Source organism: Rhinopithecus bieti, unplaced genomic scaffold (genome assembly GCF_001698545.2).
Source record: "Rhinopithecus bieti isolate Rb0 unplaced genomic scaffold, ASM169854v2 scaffold_6907, whole genome shotgun sequence".
NCBI classification, from domain to species: domain Eukaryota; kingdom Metazoa; phylum Chordata; class Mammalia; order Primates; family Cercopithecidae; genus Rhinopithecus; species Rhinopithecus bieti.
Window position 1 is genome coordinate 2,081,835 of NW_016805647.1, and position 24,932 is coordinate 2,106,766.

Genomic DNA, 24,932 nt, shown 5'->3' on the forward strand with positions numbered 1-24,932 from the left:
TTTTTTTTTTTTTTTTTTTTTTTTGTTATATTCTTTCCTGGCTTTGGTATCAGGGTGATACTGGCTTCATAGAATTAGTTAGGGAGGGTTCCATCCTCTCAGTCTTTTGGAATAGTTTCTGTAGAATTGGCACCAATTCTTCTTTGAATGTCTGGTAGAGTTCGGCTATGAATCCATCTGGCCTTGGGCTGTTTTGTTTTTGGCAGTTTTTAAATTATTGATTTAATCTCATTGCTTGTTATTGGTCTATTCAGGATTTCTATTTCTTCCTGATTCAAGCAAGGATGATTGTGTGTTTTTTGGAATTTATCCATTTCCTCTAGATTTTCTAGTTTGTGTGCATAGAGGTGTTCACAGTAGTCTTGAATGGTCTTTTATAATTCTTTGTGTCAGTTGTAATGTCTCCATTTTCATTTCTGACTGAGCTTGTTTGTATCTTCTGTCTTGGTTAATCTACCTAGTGGTGTCTCAGTTTTATGTATCTTTTCAAAATACCAACCTTTTGTTTCATTGATACTTTGTATTTGTTTTTTCCTTTCAGTTTCATTTAGTTCTGCTCTGATCTTTTTTATCTCTTTTCCTCTGCTAGCTTTAGGTTGGCATGTTCTTGTTTCTCTAGTTCATTGAGGTATGAAGATAGGTTGTCAGTTTGTGATCTTTCAGACTTTTTGATGTAGATATTTAGTGCTGTAATCTTAACTCTCAGTGCTGCTCTTGCTGTGTTCCAGGGGTTTCAGTATTGTATCACTGTTACCATTCATTTGGAAAAAAAAATTTAAATTCCATCTTTATTTCATTATCAACCCAAAAGTCATTCAGGAGCAGGTTGTTTAATTTCTATGTATTTGTGTAGTTTTGAGGGTTCCTTTTGGAATTGATTTTGTGTCTTACTCTGCTGTGGTTTTATTTGATTTGTTTTTTACAAATATATCTGTTTTGTGGTCTATTATATGGTCTATCTTGGAGAATGTTCTGTGTGCTGACGACAAGAATGTATGTATTCTGTGGTTCTTGAGTAGACTGTTCTATAAATATCTGTTCGGTCCATTTGTTCTGGAATGCAGGTTAAGTCCAGTGTTTCTTTGTTGACTTTTTTCCTCAGTGATCTGTTTAGTGCAGCTAGTGAGGTATTGAAGTCTCCCATTATTATTGTGTTGCTGTCTGTCTCTTTTCTTAGCTCTAGTACTAGTTGTTTTATGAATCTGGGAGCATTGCAGTTAGGTGCATGTATATTTAGGTTTGTTATATCTTCTTGTTAAATTGATCCTTTTATCATTATATAATTGTGTCTTTTTTTTGTTTGTTTTTAATCGTTGTTGTTTTAAAGTCTTTTTTATCTGATATATGAATAGCTACTCCTGCTTGCTTTTGGCTTCCATTTGCTGGAAATCTCTTTTTTCACTCCTTTATCTTGAGTCTTTAAGAATCCTTACATGTTAAGTGTGTCTTCTGAAGACAGCAGCTACTCGGTTTGTGATTTTTTTTTTAATCCATTCAGCCAGTGTATATCTTTCAAGTGGAACATTTAGACCGTGTACATTCAACATTAATATTGAGATGTGAGATACTGTTCCAGTCATGCTGTTGATTGTTACATAGTGACTTTGTTTTCTTCCTTGTGTTATTGTTTCACAAGCCCTGTGAAGTTTATACTTTCAGGAGTTTCTGTTCTTTTGCACATCAACCTTTTGTTTCAAGAACTCCTTTTAGCATTTCTTGTGTGCAGGCCTATTATTGACAAGCTTCCTTAGCATTTCCTTTTCTGAGAGACTTTATTTCTCCTTCACTTAAGAACGTTAGTTTTGTTTGTTTGTTTGTTTTGTTTTGTTTTGTTTTGCTAGATACAAAATTCTTCGCTGACAGTTATTCTGTTAAAGAGTAAAGATAGGACCCCAGGCCCTTCTGGCTTGTAAAGTTTCTGCTGAGAAGTCTGCTGTTAGTCTGATAGGTTTTCCTCTACAGGTTACCTGATGCGTTTGTCTAACTGCTCTTAGACTTCTTTCTTTCACATTGACTTTAGATAATCTGATGACTATATGCCTTTGGTGATGTCCTTTTTGCAGTGAATCTCTCAGAAGTTCTTTGAGCTTCTTGTATCTCTAGCAAGACCAGGGAAATTTTCCTCAATTATTCCCTCAAATAAGTTTTCCAAATTTTAACTTTTTCTTCTCCCTCAGGAACACCTATGATTCTTAGGTTTGGCTGTTTTACATAATCCCATATATTTTGGAGACTGTTCATTACTTTTCATTATTTTTATCTGATGAGGTTAACCTGAAAGCCTTGTCTTCGAGCTCTGAAATTATTTTTTTCTACCTGGTCTAGTCTGTTGTTAAAACTTTCTACCACATTTTGTAGTTCTCTAAATAGGTCTTTTATTTCCAAAAGTTCTGATTGGCTCTGCTTTAAAGTATTTGTCTCTTTAGAAAATTTTTCCTTCATATTCTGAACTGTTTTTTAAAATTTTTTTCTGTTGCATTTTTTTTTTTACCTTATTTCTCTTTGAGTAAATTCACAATTGACTTTTTGAATTATGTTATTATTGAGATGGAGTCTTGCTATGTCGCCCAGGCTGGAGTGCGGTGGCACCATCTTGGCTCAACCTCCGCCTCCTGGGTTCAAATGATTCTCCTGACTCAGCCTCCTGAGTAGCTGGGACTACAGGCACATGCCACCATGCCCAGCCAAATTTTGTATTTTTAGTGGAAATGGTGTTTCACCATGTTGGCCAGGCTGGTCTCGAACTCCTGACCTCAAATGATCCTCCCACCTTGGCCTCCCAAATTGCTGGGATTATAGGCATGAGCCACTGTGCCTGGCCACTTCTAATTATTTTTGAATTTATTTTTGATTCAACTGTGTCTTTTCATTTCTTACCTTCCCCCGGCCCCCCTCACCCCCACTATTCCAGGATGTAACTTTAATGTTTATGGTTTATTGTCACCCAGCTTTGGCTCTGGGTGCTTTCCGTAGTGAAAACTCTATATGAGTTTCTTGGTTACAGAGAATCTTTGTGTAGTGGCTTTCTCAGATGCTGGTTGTAGTAGCATTGTGCAGGGTGTGTGAGCAGGCTCACTATCTCCAGTGGAGCTAGAATGGCAGAGGTCTCTTGAAGCTTATCTTGTTCCCCAGTGGTGTGCATTTAAAAATTTTCTCTGCAGGGCATGGTGGCTCAAGCCTGTAATCTCAGCACTTTGGGAGGCCGAGATGGGCGGATTACGAGGTCAGGAGATCGAGACCATCCTGGCTAACATGGTGAAACCCCGTCTCTACTAAAAAATACAAAAAACTAGCCAGGTGAGGTGGCGGGTGCCTGTACTCCCAGCTACTCAGGAGGCTGAGGCAGGAGAATGGTGTAAACCTGGGAGGCGGAGCTTGCAGTGAGCTGAGATCTGGCCATGGCACTCCAGCCTGGGTGCCAGAGCGAGACTCCGTCTCAAAAAAAAAAAAAAATTCTCCTGTAATACTTTATTCACTGAATTGAATAGTTTAGGCTTGAGGCTGGTAGGAGGTACCCACAGGTATGGCCAAAGGAGGTAATACCCCAGTGGTGGGCAAAGTTCCCAGCCTTGGCAGAGGCTGCTAGGGAAGCTATCAGTGAAATGCACTGAGGTCTTTTCAAGGGGAAGGAAAGAAACCACCAAAGCTGTCTTTCAGGCTGGCAGGAAACTCCCAGTCACACTCCTCACCAGATGTTCTAGCTATTCATATCAGACAGGCATCTCTTTTCATCTGCAGGATTGTGATGTTCCATGTAAAGAGGGATTATGACTCTACCTCTCATGGAGGCCTGAATCTGGCGGGCACACCTCCTATAGGGATGCAGTTACCCCAAAGTGTTCCAGGAAGAGTATCTACAGATGCACCCATGCCAAGCTCCCGTGGGAGAGGCCCCAGCTGTGTCTGCAATGATGGGCAAGAGGAGAAGAAATCCCCTTCTTCTAGACCCTTTATGATGAGCACCAGGGCCGCCTGACCGGGGTAGAGCCAAACAAACTTTCCCCACTGAGCTTAGCACTGCACATGTTTCTCTTCTAAAAGAACCTTCCCCGCAAGTGGAAAGTTAAAGGACTTGAGGCCTGCAGTCTGGTTTCTTTTGTCTCATGAGGTGCTCCCTTAATGTAGTACACCCCCCCGCCCTGCCCCTTCCCTTAGGAGTAGCAGTCCCTGAGGGCCAGACTGTTGTGGAGCTTGCTGCTCTTCTGGATGTAGCTGCTCAGTGGGGTTGCCGCACTCCAGGCTGGTGCTGGGGAACGTGTGCAAGGGATTCAGTGATGTGACCTGTCCTCTAGTCTCCCAGCAGCGGGTACCAGCACCAGCTCTGATGGGGGTGGGAAGGGAGTTACGTAGACTATGAGATTTCCTTGGTTATCTCAAGGAAATCTCCTTGAGATTTGTGTTGGCTTTCTCAAATGCCAGCTTGTGTTGGCTTTCTCAGATGCCAACTGTAGTAGTAATGTACTGGGCACGTGGACAGACTCAAGACCTTCTGGTTAGCCAGGGTGATACAGGCAATGACGATAGCTGAGGTCATGCAAAAAATTTCTCCTTCCTGAGGGTGGTGTTACTGTCCTTGCAGATGTTGTAATGGGCTGTGCTGGTTGGCCTCAAGAGGTGATGCTTGCAAAAGAACACCAACTATGGTGGTAGTGGTGGGATTTGTGCTTGCCTTATGTTACCCAAGATACTCTGGTGTCTCAGGTAATAGGTGGGGCTATGGGGCTTCCCAAAGTCCCAGTCTGTTGTGTTATGCTGACAGGGCGAGTGAAGGGACAAAGCCAGATGGGGGCCGGGTCAGGCAAGTCTGCACTCTGGCTCTTGACATGTGAGCGCAAGCAGTGGCCCCAGTTGGGGTCAGAGGGCAGTTCCGTGGCTGTCGGGATAGTGTTACAGGGTGGATGGAGCACAGCTGCCTCTGATGCACAGAATAACCCGCATGGGGCATCGGGTGTAGCAAATGGCAGTAAGGCCCACTCAGCTCCCACGGACTTGCAAGACGGGTCTCACACACAGTGTTCTGCTAGCAGCAACTAGTTGGGTTGCAGGCAGCCACCAGTTAGAACTCAGAACTGCCCCAGGCTATAAGCCTTCCCAGCCAAGACAGAAACCACAGTTTTCAGGCCGTATCCCTCCAGGTCTGCCTGCAAAGCAGGAATACCCAGCTCCTGCACCTGTGGCTATAGCACACTTCTCACTTGCCCCTCTGTTCTGGCCAACGGGGTCCATCTGCACTCAAGATTGTATCACGAGTCTCAGTTGGGAGCATCTCTCAACCTGTGACCTCTGCCTGAATTAGCTAGCAGTCTTCCCTGAGATAGGATCAGTAATGGCTTCCCTCCGGGCCTGCTGGAGTCTGGGAATGGATGCAAAGCATGTCCTGATGCTGCTTCTCCTCATGTTCTCCCCACTGCTCATTAAGTCGGCTCCAGCACTGGGTAGCATTAAGGCATTCCCCCGTGGCCTGGATTGGGTTAAGATATTTTATACCTGGGTAGGTTTAAGGCAGTTTCCACTGGCCTGACTCCCTAGTGGGAGTATGTGTCTTGGAGGAAGCTTGTCTTCCCACTCAAGCTCTATAGACACAGTTTTCTACCTGCTTCATGGTGTAGGCTGCTGCCCACCATTTCTTTCAAAAGGCCTGCGGTTTCTTTCAGTTTTTCTGTTACGTTCCTGTGTTGCTTCTAGGAAGGAAGTTCACAACTTGAATTTCTACACATGATTTTATTTTTCCAAGTGGGAGGGGCATGTTAATCCCTTTAATCTATCATCTTGGAGAAAGAAAAAATGAATTGTTTTCTTAATAGCTTTTTTAGATACTTCGTTGTTAGTGTATAGAAAGGCTACTGATTTTTAGAGGTTAATCTTGTGTCCTGCAACTTTACTGAATTTGTTTATAACTTTACTGAATACTGTTCTGTTTTTGTTGAATTCTTTAGGATTTTCTCTATATAAGAGCATGTCATCAGCAGAGACAGTTTCACTTCATTGTTTCCTATTTGGATGCCTTTTGTAGATAGTACCTGACTTAGAATGTTTTGGCTTACATTTTTTTGACTTTATGATGGTGCAAAAGCAATACATATTCGGTAGCAACAGTACTTCAAGTACCTATACAACCATTCTGGTTTTCACCTTCAATACAGTATTCAATAAATTACATGAGATATTCAATACTTTATTATAAAATAGATGCTTTTGCTCATGTGTGGCTTAATGTAAGTGTTCTGAACGTGTTTAAGGTAGGTTAGGCTGAGCTGTGATGTTCAGTAGGTTAAGTACAGTAAATGCATTTTTGACTTACGGTATTTTCAGTTTATGATGGGTTTATTGGGACATAAGCCCATGATAAGTCAAGGAGCATCTCTAGTTCCTTCTCTTGCCTAATTGCTTTGGCTTGGCCTTCCAGTACTATGTTGAATAGAAATGGTGAGACTGGGCATCCTTGTCTCGTTCCTGGTCTTAAGAGGAAAAGCCTTTAACTTTTCACCATTGAGTATGGTGTTAGCTATAGACTTATTATATATGACCTTTATTGTGTTGAGTAATGTTCTTTCTATACCCTATTTGTTGAGTGTTTTTGTCATGAAAGGATATTGTATTTTGTCAAATGCTTTTTAAAGTATCTTTGGGATGATCCTTCATTCTTTTTGTCTTTGATTCTTGTAATATGGTGAATCACATTTATTGATGCATGTATATTGAATCAGCCTTACATCCCAGGGATAAATCCCACTTGATCATGGTGAATGATCCTTTTACTGAACTGTTGAATATGATTTGCTAGTATTTTGTTGAGGGATGAGTATTCTTTGTATCAGCAGGTCCTTGGCATCAGTAGCAGATATATTCTAGTGGTCATCATAGTGGCCAGCACTTACTGTGTGTTTCAGTTACCACACTAAGTGCTTTACATGAAATATTTTATTGATGTTCTTAACAGACCTCTAAAGGTAGTATCATAATCCTCTTTTTGTAGATGAGAAAACAAGCATAAAGTTCAAGTAATTTGCATGACATCACATAATACAACTTTCCCTTATCCTACCAGAAGGGAAGAATGAGAATTAGTGAACCAGTAGTTCAGACTGAGATGACTGAGTTGAGTTAAGGGAATATGAGATTTGTACCTTTCTAAAGTAATCTTATGTGTTAACTTAATTATAGCTTGGTTGGCTGGCACTAAAACTGAGGCATAAATAGAGTTGTTTTTAATAGCTCTTCTATTTCACCTTGCTCTCAGTGTATACCTGGGACCTAAGTGCTGGATTCTAGCTTGTAGGGGTAGCTCTGGTCTTTTTCAATCAAGACCCCTATTCTCTGCCCAAAGGTTGATTAGATTATCTGATGAGAAAAATGCTGAGGGATTAAAGGATAGGTTAATTTCAGAAATGTGTCTTGGTGAAATTGCTCTCTCACTCATCTGGTATGATCTTTTAAAAATGCATGTATAGTTAAGATCATGTGTTTTTGGATCATGTGTTTAGGATCAAAGAGTTTTGCCAGAGAGAGAATATATATGCAACTAGCATCATAACCATAAGTTATTTCTATTTGCCCCTCTTTAACATTTACCATTGAAGTTGAACTTTTGAGGGCTCAATAAAGCAATAAAAAACATTTCTTAGGAGAGAGAGAGGAGTTATCACAATGTATATATTCAAAATTTCCAATAGCAGAAAACTTTCTGTATTGTTTTTGACACCCATGTTAACTCTAAGCAGTACATATGAAGTATATTTAGGAGGTTGTTCAGTTGCTCTAGCAAAGGAAGAAAAATAAAACTATAACTGATGTACACTAACAGAAAGACAAATATTGCATATTCTCATTCATATGTAGTAGCTAAAAAAGTGGATTTCATGAAGATAGAAAATAGATTGGTGATTACCAGAGGCCAGGAAGGGTAGGGGGAAGGGAGATGAAGACAGGTTGATTAATGGATATAAGTATACACTTAGATAGAAGAAGTAAGAACTGGCTGGGCATGATGACTCACGCCTGTAATCCCAGTACTTTGGGAGGCTGAGGCATGTGGATCACTTTAGGTCAGGAGTTCGAGACCAGCCTGGCCAACATGGTGAACCCTGTCTCTACTAAAAATACAAAAATTAGCCATGCGTGGTGACACATACCTGTAATCCCAGCTACTCGGGAGGCTGAGGCAGGAGAATCACTTGAGCATGGGAGGTGGAGGTTGCAGTGAGCCAAGATTGCACCACTGCACTCCAGCCTGAGTAACAGAGCGAGACTCCATCCCAAAAAAGAAGAAGAAGAAGAAGAAGACCTGATGTCTGATAAATCAGTAGGGTGGCTGTAGTTAACATTAATTGTATATTTCAAAATAGCTAAGAAGAGAATAATTGGAATATTCCCAGTATAAACAAAAGATAAAGTTTGAGGATATCTCACATTTTTCATTTGATTATATGAATGTATTAAATTAGCACATGTATCCTGAAAATATGTACATCTAATATGTATCAATAAAAATAAATAGCAAAAGTTTAAAAAATCTATAACTGGCTTAAACCAGAGAGATTTATTTCTCTCTCAGGTAGAAGCCCAAGCTGATGGGTGGGTCAGAGATATAAACAGCTCTGTTCGACAAGGTCATTCAGATGTTGAGGTTCCTTCTAATCCTGTTTTTCCGGTATTTTCCCAGGATATTACCCTCAGCTATTTATGGTTAAGCAAGATCACCACCACTATATCTGTCTTAAATCTGCAATAAGAGAGGAAGAATGAATGGTGGGCAAGCAGGTTTCTTTCAAAGACATGACCCAGAAGTGGCACACATCACTCCTGCTCACATCCCATTGGTTACACTGTAGTCACATGGCCACAAATAGCTCATGAATCTGGAAAGGTAGTCTGTGGCTGGGCAGACATGAGTAGATACTGTAAAGATCTATTACTGAAAAGGATGAGGGGAGAATGAATATTAGGGGATCATTAGCAGTTATCACTACAGAAGTTTATTTATAATTTTTGTCAGCCTATCTCGCAGTCAATTAAAAGAGTTGGTAGAGAATAGCCATACCAAAGGACTTTGTAGTATCAGGTCAGTAGCATACTAAAATATAGTAGAATAGATTTCACTAGTGATTTAAATTCATTTTCAGGAAAAAAGCACAAAACTGAATGTTCGAGAATTTGATGAGATCCCTTCAAACTGTGTTAAAGTTGCTGGATATATGAGCTAATAATTATTTATTTTGTTCTTGTATTTTAGGCCTCAACTCCATATAGCATAGATTCAGATTCTTTGGGAATGGAGTGTATTATTTCGGGAAGTGCCTCTCCAACTCTGGCAATCAACACTGTGACTAACAAAGTAATTTCATTTTTTTAAACATTATTGAAATGTCATTGAGTAGTACATTTAATTTGCCTTTGTAGTAATGATAGAATCCTATATGGTTCAGTTTAGACTATATATATTTGTTTACCCTATACATAGTAGCTTGAAGGCTAAATTCAGAATGTTTTGAGGTATGCACAGATTAGAACAAAACACCTCTCAGGAGAAATTGGAAGGTGCTTATTGAGAAGTTCTATACTTGTTTAAAAATTCTTGGCTCTCACAGTTCCCATTGGTAGAATTTGTGAGCCAGCATTTTATTGAATCAATTTGTTTCAAAATCATTAATTACCTCTCCAAATATGTGGTTGAAAAAAAGATTGTCAAATTCTGATGAGTTAACAGAGTCGAGTAAAATAAATAATTGGACAGCCTCATAGAGTTCGCTGGGATGGTGGTCTACCTATTTTCATGATATTCAAGTCTAGGAATATAGCCAGAAACAGTATATGGTCGTTTGCTACATTTTGATGTTGAGTCACAACTTTGTGATGGGTCGTTATATACCTAGTGGGATACAGGTATATATCTGTCTCTTCTTTATAAGACAGTTTCTTAACGTTACATCTCAAAACCCTGAAAAGGTTCTGGGAGGTTCATGAATCCAGTTTTGTTCATCTGTTTTCTTCCCTACTAGACCATGAATACTCCAGAGCTATACATCTCTCATACTTACGCTTAGATTCTCTTTCAGTCTTGTTTTCATTTTCTCCCTCTAGATTTCACCCTCTTTTGCTCTCTCCCTCTCTCTGACTTTCATTCTCCCACTTCACACGCACACGTAAATGTGAACACATACACATACACCATTGCACTAACATGGCACTCCTAGGATCTTTTTACTTGCAGAAAGATAATGATTAAACAGATGACAGATTATAATCAGAGTGACATAATTCAAATTTCCAGTTCAGAAAGGAAACTGGCAGCCTAGGCATAGAGGAATGATTCTTCCCACATGGCAATCTGAAATCATTACATCACAGTCACTTAGAGGATTTATGGGGCAGTTGGAGGGTAGAGGGTGGTGGGGGGTGGGTCGTGGTAGTGGTGGTAATCCCAGGATTCCATTGCAGTTCTACCAAATCAGTTACTGTGTCATGATGAGTAGGGCCCAGAAATATGTACTTTAAAAAATGATCTCTAATGGTGACCAGCTAGATGAGAATTTCTGGTGAAGTGGATGGGTTAGAATCAGAAATACCTAATACTGCTCTGTGCAGTAGTCTAAGTGGTGATGAGGACCTAAACATAGATAATAGTGTGGTTACTAGGAAACAATTAGGAAGTAGTAATGCTGGGACTTTATGACCAAATAATGTGGATGTCAGAGGAACTGAAGATTTTGGATTTCTGCATCCAGATATGACAGACTACTAGTATTAGATTAACCTTTCTGCCTATCTGTGTAAAATACCAGACAGACATAGCCACACACCCCTCCCCACCACCTCTTTGATTAAAAAAAAAGAAGAGGGAGGTATTGGAAACTAAGACAGCCAGGACTTCAGGGGTCAGGAGCCCAGAGAAGAGGTAAACACATTGAGATAAGCTTTGTACATTTTCCTTTGGTACATTTCCAAATTCTCAGTGCATGGCGTAGGGGCTACACAGGGAGCAGTAGCGTAGAGCTCTCATTAAACCAGGGAGACAAAAATTGGAGTTTGGAGTTACCAAACAGCCAGGGCTTGCAGAGCCGAGATCCTGAGGAATCTCAGGGGTGAATTCACCTTTTTTTTTTTGAGACAGGATCTCACTGTCGCCCAGATTGGAGTGCAGTGGTGCGATCTCGACTCACTGCATCCTCTGCCTCCCGGTTTCAAGCAATTCTTTGCCTCAGCCTCCCAAGTAGCTTTACAGGTGCCCACCTCTGCGCCTGGCTAATTTTTGTATTTTCAGTAGAGAAGGGGTTTCACCATGTTGGCCACGCTGGTCTCAAACTCCTGACCTCAGGTAATCTGCCCACCTTGGCCTCCCAAAGTGCTGGCATTACAGGTGTGAGCCACCACACCCGGCTGAGTTCAACTTTTTGTAAGCAGTATCCACTTAAGGCATTTGCCAACTCCTCATTGTGTATGCTAGGGCTCAGACACAAAGTAGTTTTTCGCTAGCCAAAATTCAACACTGTCACAGAACAGGAGGGACAAATATTGTAATTTATGGTCTTCAAAGGAGGAGAGAGCCATGGTAATACACCGTAGGCTTTCAACTTGATATCTGAGAAGAATTTTGTTCTAAGAGTAAGTGCAGGCCAAGATAGATCAGCCTCAACAGTTTGGTATGCTAATATTATTTCTGCCAAAAGAAAACGGAATTCTCTCTGGAGGAAGATAACATCATCCAGAGCTTCTGTAATTTTCCATAAGTGTAAGGTGTAGCATTCAGTCAAAATTTCCAGGCGTGCTAGGAGAGAGAGTTTGAAATAACTAAACATGCAGTTGGGGGGAGACAGTATAAACATTGATCGCAAAATAACTATAACTGATATGATCAAGAAAATAGATGAGTTATAGAAAATTTATCAGAGAATTGGAATTTGTATGGAAGAATCAAGAGGAAACTTGATTAAACCTGGCAGATGGGATTAATAGCAGATCAGACACATCAGCAGAGAAATTTAATGAACTGGAGGATAGGTCTATAGAAAACGTGCAGATGGAAGCACAGAGAGAAGAAAAGATGGAAAATTCAGAAAAACTTGAGGTAAATGGGACATGGGGAAAAGGTCAAACAAGGTTGTTTTTAGTGTGCAGGAGGAGAGGAAAAAGGAATAAAGAAGATCATGGTAATATATTTAAGCATGCCTTTCTGTAACTTACAGAACATGCAGACCAAATCAAAACAACAAACAGCCTCATTTAAAGATATACAATATTTGGGCTGGGTGTGGTGGCTCACCCCTTTGATACCAGCACTTTGGGAGGCTGAGGCGGGTGGATCACTTGAGGCCAGGTATTCAAGACATGCCTGGCCAACATGGCAAAACCCATCTCTACTAAAATATGAAGATACTATACTATATCATGTATAAGAACTTTATTACTGTACACTCCCATTTTTTTCTATGATAGAAACCCACAATACATATTTGTTATTTTTGCTTTAAACAGTCAATTACCATTTCAAGAGATTTAAATCAGAAAGAAAAAATGGCTTTACATTTACCCACATAGTTACCATTTCTGGTATTCGTAATTTCTTTGCGTAGATCTGGATTGCCACCAGCAACTTATACGTTTATTAGTTTACTTGAAACTGTCCCCAAAGCTCACTAATGTTCTTTACTTTTTTACAGTAAACAACCCATAATGAGGAAAAAGTCACAACTGACCCAGAAATGATAGAGATGATAGAATTAGCTTAGAAAAGGACATTAAAGCAGTTATATCTGTATTTCATGGAGAAGCTAAAAGACACATTGAACAATCTGTGTAGACACATGGAATATAAACCCAAAGCAAATTCCTAGAGATAAAAATTGCAGTGTCTGAGTTGAAAACTACACTAGATGGGATTAATAACAGACTAAACAGAAGGAAAGATTAGTAAATTTGGAGATACAGCAATAAAAGCTTTCAAAATGAAACAACAGAAAGGTACTATTAAAGTTGATGAAAGAGAAATACAATTTGCTAATATCTGGAATGAAAAAAAGGAGCTATGTGGATTCTACAGAATTAAAAAGATAATGGAAGGATAGATATGAACATCTTATGTAAATAAAGTTGAAATTTTAGATGAAACAGACAAAAATTGTAAAAAATGACTTATCAAAACTGGCACAAGAATAAATAGAAAACATTAATACTTTTGTATATATTAAACCCGTAATTAAAAATATTTGTTTATAGAAGACTTCAGGCCCAGCAAGCTTCAAGGAATTCTTATGTAATGAAAAAATAACATTGATCTTATATAAACACTTCAAGAGAATTTTAAAAAAGAGGTAACATGTCCCAATTTATATTATGAAACCATCATAGCCTAAGTAGCAAAACCTGAAAAAAATTTTACAAGAAAGGAAATTTTCAGCCAGTCTCATGAGCATAGGTGTTAAAATCTTAAACAAAACGTTGTCTAATTTAATCCAGCAATACATAAAAAAGAACATCACAAACACAGTTGTATTCTAGAAATGCAGGCTACGTCTAGCACTAGGAAATCTATTGCTCCTGTTCTTCTGTTTGTAGTTAGAAGTGCTACATGTATACTCCACATTTTATGCGGAATATTACAAAGGCATACTCAGAGGTCATGACTTAATAAAACCCTTAGAAAGCTGTAAATAGGTGGAAATTTTTTTCAATGTGATAAAGAATATCTACAAAGCATATAGCAAATGCTATATTAAATGGTGAAATACCGAAAACTTTCTCTTTGAGGTATGGAAGAAGAGAAAGATGTTTGCTGTCAGCACTTTTATTTAACATTGTGTTGGAGGTCCTTGCCAGTTAGAAGTTACAAACAAGAAATAAAAAGCATAAAGTTTTGAAAGACAGAATTGCCACTGATGATCACAGAAAATTGAAAAGAATCTATGGATAAAGCCTTAAAATTAATAAGTGAATTTGGCGAATTCTCTTCAGAAATCAATTTTATTTCTGCCTACTAGCCACAGATAGTTTGAAAATAAAAAGTGAAAGATAACACTTACGTTAGCATTCAGAAACATCAAATACCTTGGCTTAAATGAAAGATGAACTCTACACAGAACACTATAAAAATTACTGAAAGAAAATGATATAAATAAATAGATAATATAATTTTCATGCAGAAGACTGTTGTAAAGAAGTCAGTTTTTCCAAAGTTGCTATACAAATTTAATGTGATTCCAGTCCAGATGTTCTTTGTGGGAAGAGAGGCGATGAGTAGAAAATAAGCTGATAGTAAAACAAAAATGAGAATCCAAATGACTAAAGGTAGCTAAAGAAAATATTGAAGGCTGGGTGTGGTGGCTCACACCTGTAATCCCAGCACTTTGGGAAGCTGAGGTGGGGGTGGATCATGAAGTCAGGAGTTTGAGACCTGCATGACCAACATAGTGAAACCCTGTCTCTACTAAAAATAACAAAAATTAGCCAGGCATGGTGGCGTGCACCTGTAATCCCAACTACTTGGGAGGCTGAGGCAGGACAATCACGTGAACCCGGGAGACAGAGGTTGCAGTGAGCTGAGATCGCACCATTGTACTCCAGCCTAGGCAACAAAGCAAGACTCCGTCTCAAAAAAAGAAAAGAAAATATTGAAGAAAAGGATAAAACATGGAGGATTTATGCTTCCAAATATATAAATGATAAAACAATAAAGCTCTATTGCATGAAAAAAATGAATTTTAGAAAGGAAAGAAGGAAATATAACAAAGATTAAGAGTAGATATTAATGCAATAGAAAACAAGGCCTTTAAAAAAGGATATACACTATGTGATTCCATTTATACTTAGTTCAAAAATAGGAAAACCAATCAATAGTGATAGAAGTGGTTACCTGGGACAGGAGATACAGGATGGATAATGACTGACGTGCGTGATGACTGGGAGAGTACGTGAGCTTCTAGAGTGCTGGTCATACAGTGTATCAGTAGTTCTCAAAAGTGTGGTCTCTGGATACCTGGGTAACTGAGACCTTTGTAGAGAGTCCATGACGTCAGAACTCTTATTCATGATAATATGTATTATTTGTTTTTTCCTTTATATTTACTTTTTTTTTTTTTTTTTTTTTTTTTTTTTTTTTTTTTTTTTTTTTTTTTTTTTTTTTTTGAGACAGAGTCTTGCTCTGTCACCAGGCTGGAGTGCAGTGGCGCGATCTTGGCTCACTGCAAATAGGCTAGTTTTCTTTTCCAAAAATACCTTTTTTTGTTTGTTTGTTTCTAAATTAAAAATTATAATGCTTATAGACAAACTCAAGCACTGTAAAAATATACACAAATGTAAAAGTTTTCAGGAATCCTCAGCCCCTTCCAGAAAACCATTAACAACAGTTTGACAGTTCTTCATATCTAATGTATATATTAACATATTATTTTTTTAAAGTTAGATCATGTATTTATGATTTTATGAATGTGTTGAACAATTGTTTCCAATCTTCAGTATTAAAAATGCTGTGAGGCCTGTGATTTAAAAAAAAAAAAAATCTTGTTTTTTTGTATATGCTTCTTTTTTATTTCTAAGATTCTGATAGAACAGTAATTTTGCTTAAAGCCTGAGCAAAATGTATGCATTATAGAAATATTTAATAGAGTAAAATCTATTATATTCCTCTTTTATTAAATGTTTATGGGCTAATTATACCTGGTAAATTATGCTATAAATTGAATTTCTATACCTCTAAAAGACATGTCCTTTAGTTCGAGTATTGAGAAAATTATTTTATGATGAACGTGAACTTAGCCTTATGGGGCATGGAATTGGGGTGAGCACCTAGGGAAAGGCCACTGAGATTTCTTCTTGCCATATGCCTGCTCAGTTGTATTTTTGCAGAATTGCTTAAGAAGTACTCCTTATATTCAGTTGTCATTTTTCTTTTTTCATTTTAGGTAACATTGTATAACACTGATCAAGATGGTAGTGATAGCCCACGCAGTAGCCTTAACAACAGTCTCTCAGACCAGAGTTTGGCATCTGTTAATTTGAACAGTGTTGGAAGTGTGCATAGTTATACACCGGTAAGTCTTGATGAAGTTAACATGTTAATAGTTATTCATTTAGTACTTAAAACTAAACCAAACATAATTGAAATGCAAATTTAAAATGAAGGTATGTTTTCTCACTAATAAATTTATTAACTTTGTAAGTAGATAAAACTTAATTAGAGGAGATTGTAACTTGTGTTTTAATTTGGTACCATATTCGATTTTTAAAAAATGGTTGTGCAGTGTTAACAGATTTTGGTCTCCTTTATTCTGTCTGTTCTGTGTCCAAGAGAAAAGCCATTGGAACAGGAAAAAAATTGCACTTTAGTCTAGTAGAGCGATAGTTGGTGATATGCTGTACTTCTTAGAAAAAGAGCTTAGAAGATGTGTGTGTCAACATGGTTTCCAGCTGTAGATCTGAGAAGGGAATTCTGTAAATCCCAGAGGTTAGGGTGGCCTGGTACTCAATTGTTAACTACTCATGTATTTTCAGTTTGGATCCAGGGGGCAAAAAGCCATGCTATAAAGGGACCTGTGTGTGAGTACTCTTGCTTCTATACTAATTTGTTACCTATTACAAGAACATGACTCTTAGGGTATCTATTATTCTTTTCAAACTACCTGGCAACTGTCTTCCTCAGTGAGCAGATAATAGAGCCCAAGAGCTACACACCACATTGTTTGTCAGTATAAACTTGATCTTACCAGATCACTCCCTGTTGTTCCAGGATGAGTAAATAGGAAAAAACTTACACGGGACAAAGATATAAAGGGAGAGACCCGAAAGAAAATAACGCAAGGGAAAGGAAAACGTAGCAGAATTAAAATTCACATTGAATGTAGGAAAAAAGAAAGTTGCCTCTGCAAAATTATTATTGCCCTGTGGAAAAAAGTATTATCCCACAATGGAGAAGAAAGAAAATGGAATAAAAATTATGTAAAAGAAGACAATAAATGTGGAGAACTGAGAATTGTAGTTGTCCTTGCAGAAGAAAAAGTTGTTATAGAAGCGGTTTTCAGAAGAAATAGAGATTTAAAGGGATACTGAGTTCTAGAAGAAATGAATGGGAAAAAACCTATACAGTCAGCCCTCCATATCTGTAGGTTCCACATCCACAGATTTAACCAAACTTTGGATTGAAAATATTTGAACAACAAAATACAATTAAAAACAAAAAAAAGACCCAGCCATCCCACTCCACTACTGGGTAATACCACAAGGATTATAAATCATGCTGCTTGTAAAGACACATGCACACGTATGTTTATTGCGGCCACTATCCACAATAGCAAAGACTTGGATCAACCCAGATGTCCATCTGTGAACAGTACTGATTAAGAAATGTGGCCCAGTATACACCATGGGAATATTATGCAGCATAAAAAAAAGGATGGGTTTTGCGTCGCTCTTGTAGGACATTGGATGCAGGCTGGAAACACTCATCTAGCAAACTATCACAAGAACAGAAAAACCAAACACCGCATGTTTCTCAACTCATAGGTGGGAACTGACTTTTGAGATCACTTGGACTCGGGAAGTGGGAACAAGCACCACCGGGGCCTATCATGGGGAGGGGGGAGGGGGGAGGGATTGCATTGGGGTTATACTCATGATAATTATGGGTGCTGACGAGTTGATGGGTGCAGCACACCAACATGGCACAAGTATACATATGTAACAAACCTGCACATTATGCACATGTACCCTAAAACTTAAAGTATAATAAAAAAAAAGGGGGGGATTAAACTATAACAACAACAACAAAAAAAGTACAGCAATAAAAAATATATGCTGGAATGAGTTAGCTCATACCCGCAATCTCAGTACTTTGGGAGGCTGAGGCAAGAGGATTGCTTGAGACCAGGAGTTTGATATCAGCCTGGCCAACATAGTGAGACCCCGTCTTTAAAAAGTGAAATAGCCAGACACTGTGGCATGCACCTTAGGAGGCTGAGAAGGGAGGATCACTTGAACCCAGGAGTAATCATGTCACTCCACTCCAGCCTGGGCGATAGAACAAGACTATTTTTTTTTTTTTTGAGACGGAGTCTCGCTCTGTCGCCCAGGCTGGAGTGCAGTGGCCTGATCTCATCTCACTGCAAGCTCCGCCTCCCAAGTTCACGCCATTCTCCTGCCTCAGCCTCCCGAGTAGCTGGGACTACAGGCGCCCGCCACCTCGCCCGGCTAGTTTTTTGTATTTTTTAGTAGAGACGGGGTTTCACCATGTTAGCCAGGATGGTCTCTATCTCCTGACCTCGTGATCCGCCCGTCTCGGCCTCCCAAAGTTTTTTTTTTTTTTTTTTTTTTAAAGAAAAAAATATAGTTTAATAACTTTGGATTATATTAGGTATTAATCATCTAGAGATGATTTAAAGTATATGGGAGGATAGGTTATATGCAAATATTATAACATTTTGTATAAGGGACTTGAGCATGTGCAGATTTTGTGTTCTAGTGGGTTGGGGTTCCTGTACCCAATCCCTCACAGATACCAAAGGACTGCTGTATCTAGATACTTTATGGCAAATTTTAAAATTTCATAAGTGGTTACCCATATAAATGCTCTGACAGAATAAGTAAGTTTATATATAAAGAAACACAAATCAGACCTCCCCTTCTCTTTTTCTCTCTTTTTAGATACAGGGTCTTGCTAAGTGGGCCAAGCTGGTCTCGAACTCCTGGCTTAAGCAATCCTCCTGCCCTGTTGGCTTCCCAAAGTGCTAGGATTACAGGCATGAGCCACCATGCCTGGCCTCAGGCTTCTCTTTGATACTGCTAAATGCCAGAAGATAATGGAGCATTGTATGCAGAGTTTTGAGAGAATGAGTTTATGCCCAAATTTTAATTCATATGTGAAGGCAAGAGAAAGACTTTCTTTGATATGCAGAGATGAGAGAGTATCCTGCCCTTGTTTTCATGTATCTTTCCTGAAAAAAATTATTTACCCGTGATCAAGATGAATTAAATTAAATAATAATGACAAAGTCAAGTTTTATAAAACAGTAGTTGGAACATTGAAGCAAACTCAGCAAAGATATAATGATTTTAAGTTGCTTTTTGAAGTAATTTAAGTATAAAAAACCTTGACCAAAAGAACGCAAAGAACACAGTCCAGTATCACAAAGCATTATAAAAGGACAAATTTAAAAAGCATGTATAGAACTAGATGACAGAAGTAAGAACTAACATGTTCGTCATGCCAATAAATGTAACACGGTTAAACTGCCCTGTTTAAAGCGAGACTTTGTAGACTGCTTTTTTTGTTGTTTTTGAGATGGAGTCTCGCTCTGTTGGCCAGGCTGGAGTGCAATGGCGCGATCTCAGCTCACGACAACCTCTGCCTCCCAGGTTCAGGGGATTCTCTTGCCTCAACCTCTCAAGTTCCTGGGATTACAGGCGTGAGCCACCACACCTAGCTACTTTTTGTATTTTTAGTTGAGACAGGGTTTCACCATGTTGGCCAAGCTGGTCTCGAACTTCTGACTTCAGGTGATCTGCTCGCCTTGGCCTCTTAAAGTGCTGGGATTATAGGCGTTGAGCCACCACGCCCGTCCCTGCTGTTTTCTTTCAACAATAAGGTGTCAAATAGTCGAGCATTCCCTAAGAAACAGTGCAGTGGCAGCTGCCAATTGGGTTTATCACACCTATATAGTTTGATCCTGTAAGGCCACAATGAGCCCACATGGATTGAGATAGTTTTATTACTTATACAGACAGTATAAACCAGGTTAGCATGGTGTCAGCTCCCTACATCCCACATGACAGTACTAGATGACAGAATACTCGAGTAGTAGCTCACTCTGTAATAGAGGAACAAATTCCATAGTGCAGCTAAGCAGTTTTATAACCTGCAGCTGTACCCTAAGGGAGTAAGGCAGAAAGTACCGTGCCTCACTCAGCCAGGGAGGTAGATGAGAAACTGTTTCTTGGCAACCTCTTGCAAAATAGAAAGGTGGATGAGTAACTGCCCCGTGGCCATCTCCTGCAAGACATGAGGGCAGATGAGAATTTTAATAAATAAAACCACTTGTTCCAGGATAATCTCAGCGTGTTCCACCAAGGGTTAGGTCATCCTGCCATGGAGCCTTGCCTACATTGTTTGTGTGGAGATGTGTAAGGACACTAGGGTGCCAGTGGCGGAGCCATTTTCTTATGTAAAATTCGTATTTTCCATGTTATTGCGACTCCTTATGAGCATTATTTTTAATGGCTACGTAAGTTTCTAGTCAGTGTTCATACATTAATTTTTCAAAACACTAAACAAATGGTAGTTTACCACCTTTTCATATAGTACATAGTCTTTAAGAAATATAGATGATTATCTTTTATTGATTTTATTTCTAGTTTTTCTGCTTTTAAAGATAAGTTTTTCCTGGAGATGAAGAGTTAGGCATATTTAAGCTCCTTGTTGCTTTGGGCAGAGCCATGCATCTGACTCATAGTACTCACAGTATTTGGGTTTGTATACTAAAAAATAATTGAATAAATGAAAGAAATGTTAGTAGTTTTATAGTTTAGTGGAGTTTGAGATAAAATAGCTTCTGTAGAAATCATGATTGAAGATTCTACAGAAAGCCTAGAAGGATTCTAGGCCTAACTCATCACTTACTTATATAATCTAAGGCAAGTTATTTAACTTTGAATTCTTTTCCTTCTGTGAAATATGGAGGTTGGGTTAGACTTCTACAGTTCTTCAAGATTCAGTTTAACTGTTTTGCTTTCTGTCCATTATGCTTTAACAGAGGATGGGAAAGCCTAAGACAGAAGAGTTATTTTCTTTGAATTCCAGTGTTGGCACTGTTTTCAGTTATATATTTTATATAACAAGCCAATCGTAATTAGTAGAGAGGCTGAATTAGTTGTGTTTTCTTTTAATGTTAGGTGACAAGCCATCCAGAATCAGTCTCTCAATCATTAACTCCTCAGCAGCAACCACAGTACAACCTTCCAGAAAGAGACAAGCAACTACTTTTCTCAGAATATAATTTTGAAGATCTTAGTGCCTCATTTCGAAGCCTTTATAAGTCAGTTTTTGAGCAGTCACTTAGTCAACAAGGTGAGTTTTCTTAAATCCTTTTTTATGACAAAGTTTTATTGGAAAAAGGTTTTTAAATTATTTCACATGGCAGCTGTTGTACTCTTAATCTTAGAATATTATCACAATAAGAATTGGATAATTATATTTTGCCCTTTGTGCCTTTAGTATGTTCTGTTTATATCATAGCACAAAAATGGCAGATAAATTTTATGTTGCATGCCTACTTGTTTACTAGTGTCATCCAGGAGCACTGTGTTAAAGAATTCTGACACTGCATCTATACTGTATGGGAATCACCACTATAATTAATTAGTGATATCTGGCATATGAAGTGTTTGAGTGGTGAATGTTGCACCACAAGAATAGACGTGCCTTGCTTTTGGTCTGACTGGTATTAGTAAAAAGATAACTATCGGAATGTGGTAGCACCAAATTTGATTTTGAGTGTGGCACTTACAAGTGAATACATCAGCTACTAGTAAACTTTGGGTCATTGTTTTACGCAATATACGTAAGTCAGATTTTAATATTAAAAGTGACTTTAGTTAAGACGCACTATTATATCTCAACCAAATGCTAGATTCTTGCTATAATGTATTCTCGTCCCATTAACTGCTGGTTTAATTTTAATCAGAGGGTAAAAATGTCACATCTTTTCCCCAAAGATGACTAGTCAGAAATTGTTGGGAACTCTATTGTTGAAGCATTTCCTAATTACTTGTTTGTTTGGCACATTAACTATTTATACCCCATGTTTTATTCCTTTCCTGCTGCTGTGTCAAAATACCTTAGAATGGGTAATTTATAAACAACAGAAATGTATTTCTCACAGTTTGGGAGGTTGGGAAGTTCAAGATCAAGGAACCAACAGATTTGGTGTCTGGCGAGGGCTTGTTCATTGTAAATGGTGCCTTTTAGCAGTATTCTCACATGGAGCTGAGCACTGTGTCCTCATGTGGCAGACGACATGGAAGGGCAAAAAGTAGCTAGTTCTCTCCATCCCTTTTGCAAGGCCCAATCCCTCATTACCTCCTCAAGGTCCCACTTCTTAATACCATCACCTGGGGGTTTAAGTTCCAACATGTGAATTTTGGAGGGACACATAACATTGAAACTGTAGCACCCCAATCCAGAAAGTTTATATGTTCACAGCAGTGAACAAAAATGAACAGAAATCCTTGTCTTTATACTGTTTGCATGTTAATACTTACTTTCAGTTAATGTTAATGTTATATACTGTTATTTATATTGATGAATACTGATCATGTGTATGTGAAATGGCTTTTTCTGGTTAGCATTTGAGTTTAAAGTAAGATTTATATGTTTTCTTAACTTTTAAGTTTTTTATCTATAAAAGTATAAAAAGGACTAATAGAAGAGTTTGCTAAGCAAATCCAGCCTTGGTATTCATAATAGAAAAATAAGGGCTTTGAAATAACAATGATGACAATTTCTGAAGCCCATAATTCCATTCCATCACACTATTAAAAAAAAAAAAAAAAAGCATCGATGAGAATTCTGGGTTCTAGTCCAGGTTCTGCCATTAAGTCAACTGAGTTAACTTCTCGTCTCTGGACCTTAGTGTCCCCATTTGTACAATAAAGAGGATTGGATTAGATCAGTGATTTTCAGATTGTTTTCTTCAGAGGCCTCGGCTTTTGTAAAGATCTTCGGGAATGCCGGAGGAGAAGTGTGCAGATGCAGAGGTAGACCTAGTAAGCTTCCTTCCCCAGCTTCAAAAAAACAACTTTAGTATACTTATCAGTTTTATATATTGGGCTTCTGGAGAGATATTTTGCTTTCTTTTATTAAAAACAATTTGAGATTGAAAATGTTGATACGGATCAGACCTTGGTTCCCTTGTAAAATGCTAGGATTTTATTAAAAATTGATAAATTACTGCTTTCTTTGATCTTACAATAATAACCCTATAGATTCCTTATATGTGACTATTTTCTAGGGCCCAGGCAAGAACTTTTATTAACTCTTCTGCCTGTAAAACTTGGTAGCTTTTAAGATTATCTTGCAGTGTACTCAAATACAGTTTTACTACTAATTACAAATATGAGAATAATTTTATCTTTTTAAAACTTGGTTATTTTATTGATTGATATTATCTTGTGGTATTTTTTTTTCATTCAATAAAATTATTTTTATGTTTGGTTCAGCATAACATTGCATGGGCCACCCTTTGGGATTTGAAAATAGTCTAGTTACATAGAACCAAATGTTGCAGTAAGATTATCTAACTACTTGCAGACCAAACAAAAATTATCCTTAATATTAAGCACTTTTGGCTTAATCATCATCATGGCAGCTAACATTTATAGAGCTCATCCTGCAGCTTATACCTTCACTATGTAGAAAGTAAAAAGTTCCTCTTCAAAAGTTTCCCTTCTTGTTAAAGAATAAATCATAAGTGTTAGAAATAATAGTTTATTTTAAAAACAAACTACCTTTAAGCCTCCTTACTTTATGCTAATAACTCTTTGTTGGGCCCTATCCTATGTAGCTGTTAAACATGCTCACAGGCACCTAGTACATTCTATATCCTTGTACCTTAACCAAAATATTTGTGCTGGAAGTGCTCACAGGCACGTTCCAGCTCGCAGCCTATGCCCCTTCCCTATTTGGCATAAACAACATCTTCTTTTCCTTTGTCTTTCCATTACTTTTACCTGTTTGGAAAAGTTTTAAACTGTTAGCCAATCGGGTTTTAGTTTAGATTGTGCAATCTTCTATCAAAGCCTTGGTCTTTATGCCTACAGAGAACCATCCTGAGTGTGACCCCGACACCTTTCCCACTTTTCCCCTAACGTTTACTTATCTTTCAAGACTCAATTCAGGCACTGTCTTTAAAACAAAGGCTTTTCTATATATTGAGCCTCCTCCTAGCTGAACAGACAAGGAGCAGTTTTCATAATCCTCTGTATACTTTAGTTTTAGTACTTACATTGTTGGTCATAATCTTGTCTTTCTCTTCTGCTCAAGGGTGGGGAATTGTATTTCTTCTCAATAACCACAGAGCCTAGTTTGTAGTGGATGTTGCATTAGCACTTGTTAAATTGAACCAGTGTAGCTCCCTGGCATCATATGCTTTTATGTTAATAATTTTACAGACGTTTGTCGTAAAATACAGCTGAAATCTGACCATAAATGGTCTTGCTCTCTCTGACTGTTTTTAGGTTTGATGAACATCCCTTCTGAATCTTCCCAGCAGTCCCACACTTCATGTTCCTATCAGCACTCTCCCAGCAGTACAGTGAGCACTCACCCACACAGCAACCAAAGCAGCCTGTCCAACAGTCATGGCAGTGGCCTCAACACCACGGGCAGTAATTCGGTTGCACAGGTCTCACTATCTCACCCCCAGATGCACACACAGCCATCTCCACATCCTCCCCATCGACCTCATGGTTTACCACAGCATTCACAGCGTTCCCCGCACCCAGCACCACACCCACAGCAACACAGCCAGCTCCAGTCTCCTCACCCCCAGCATCCCTCTCCACATCAACACATACAGCACCATCCGAACCATCAGCATCAGACGTTAACACATCAGGCACCCCCACCCCCACAACAGGTATCCTGTAATTCTGGTAAGTTTTTGTCTCCTGGCTTGTGTTTGGCTAACTGTGAATTAAGATCTGTCCTTTGTTATTTGGAGCTCATGTAGTATTTGCTACCAAAACCTCTTTTCATCTGTTTCCTTTTGTGTTTCCTTGCTATAATATAATCCTATAGTTGTAACTCATTTAATTCATAGACTGACCTGGCGATTTTCTTGATTAAAATTTATTGTGGCAACATAGGCAAACTCAGCAACCCTTGCAGGTTTTGATTTTAACTGTAATTAGATTTAATTTTAATTGTATTTATTAATTTTTAAATTATAAATTTA

At 38.4% G+C, this 24,932-nt stretch overlaps 1 protein-coding gene across 6 annotated transcripts in view; it reads left to right on the top strand.

Moving 5' to 3' along the window:
* Positions 1-24,932, top strand: part of FOXJ3 (forkhead box J3) — a 161,579-nt gene that overhangs the window by 122,011 nt on the left and 14,636 nt on the right. For 5 of the 6 annotated variants that reach the window (XM_017873231.1, XM_017873230.1, XM_017873232.1 and 2 more), the window contains 4 exons: positions 9,233-9,334; positions 15,894-16,022; positions 20,872-21,046; positions 24,214-24,630. In XM_017873231.1, coding sequence (XP_017728720.1) covers positions 9,233-9,334; positions 15,894-16,022; positions 20,872-21,046; positions 24,214-24,630 — 823 coding nt within the window. The remainder of the gene's footprint in view (positions 1-9,232; positions 9,335-15,893; positions 16,023-20,871; positions 21,047-24,213; positions 24,631-24,932) is intronic. The other variant, XM_017873235.1, reaches the window with a different exon arrangement.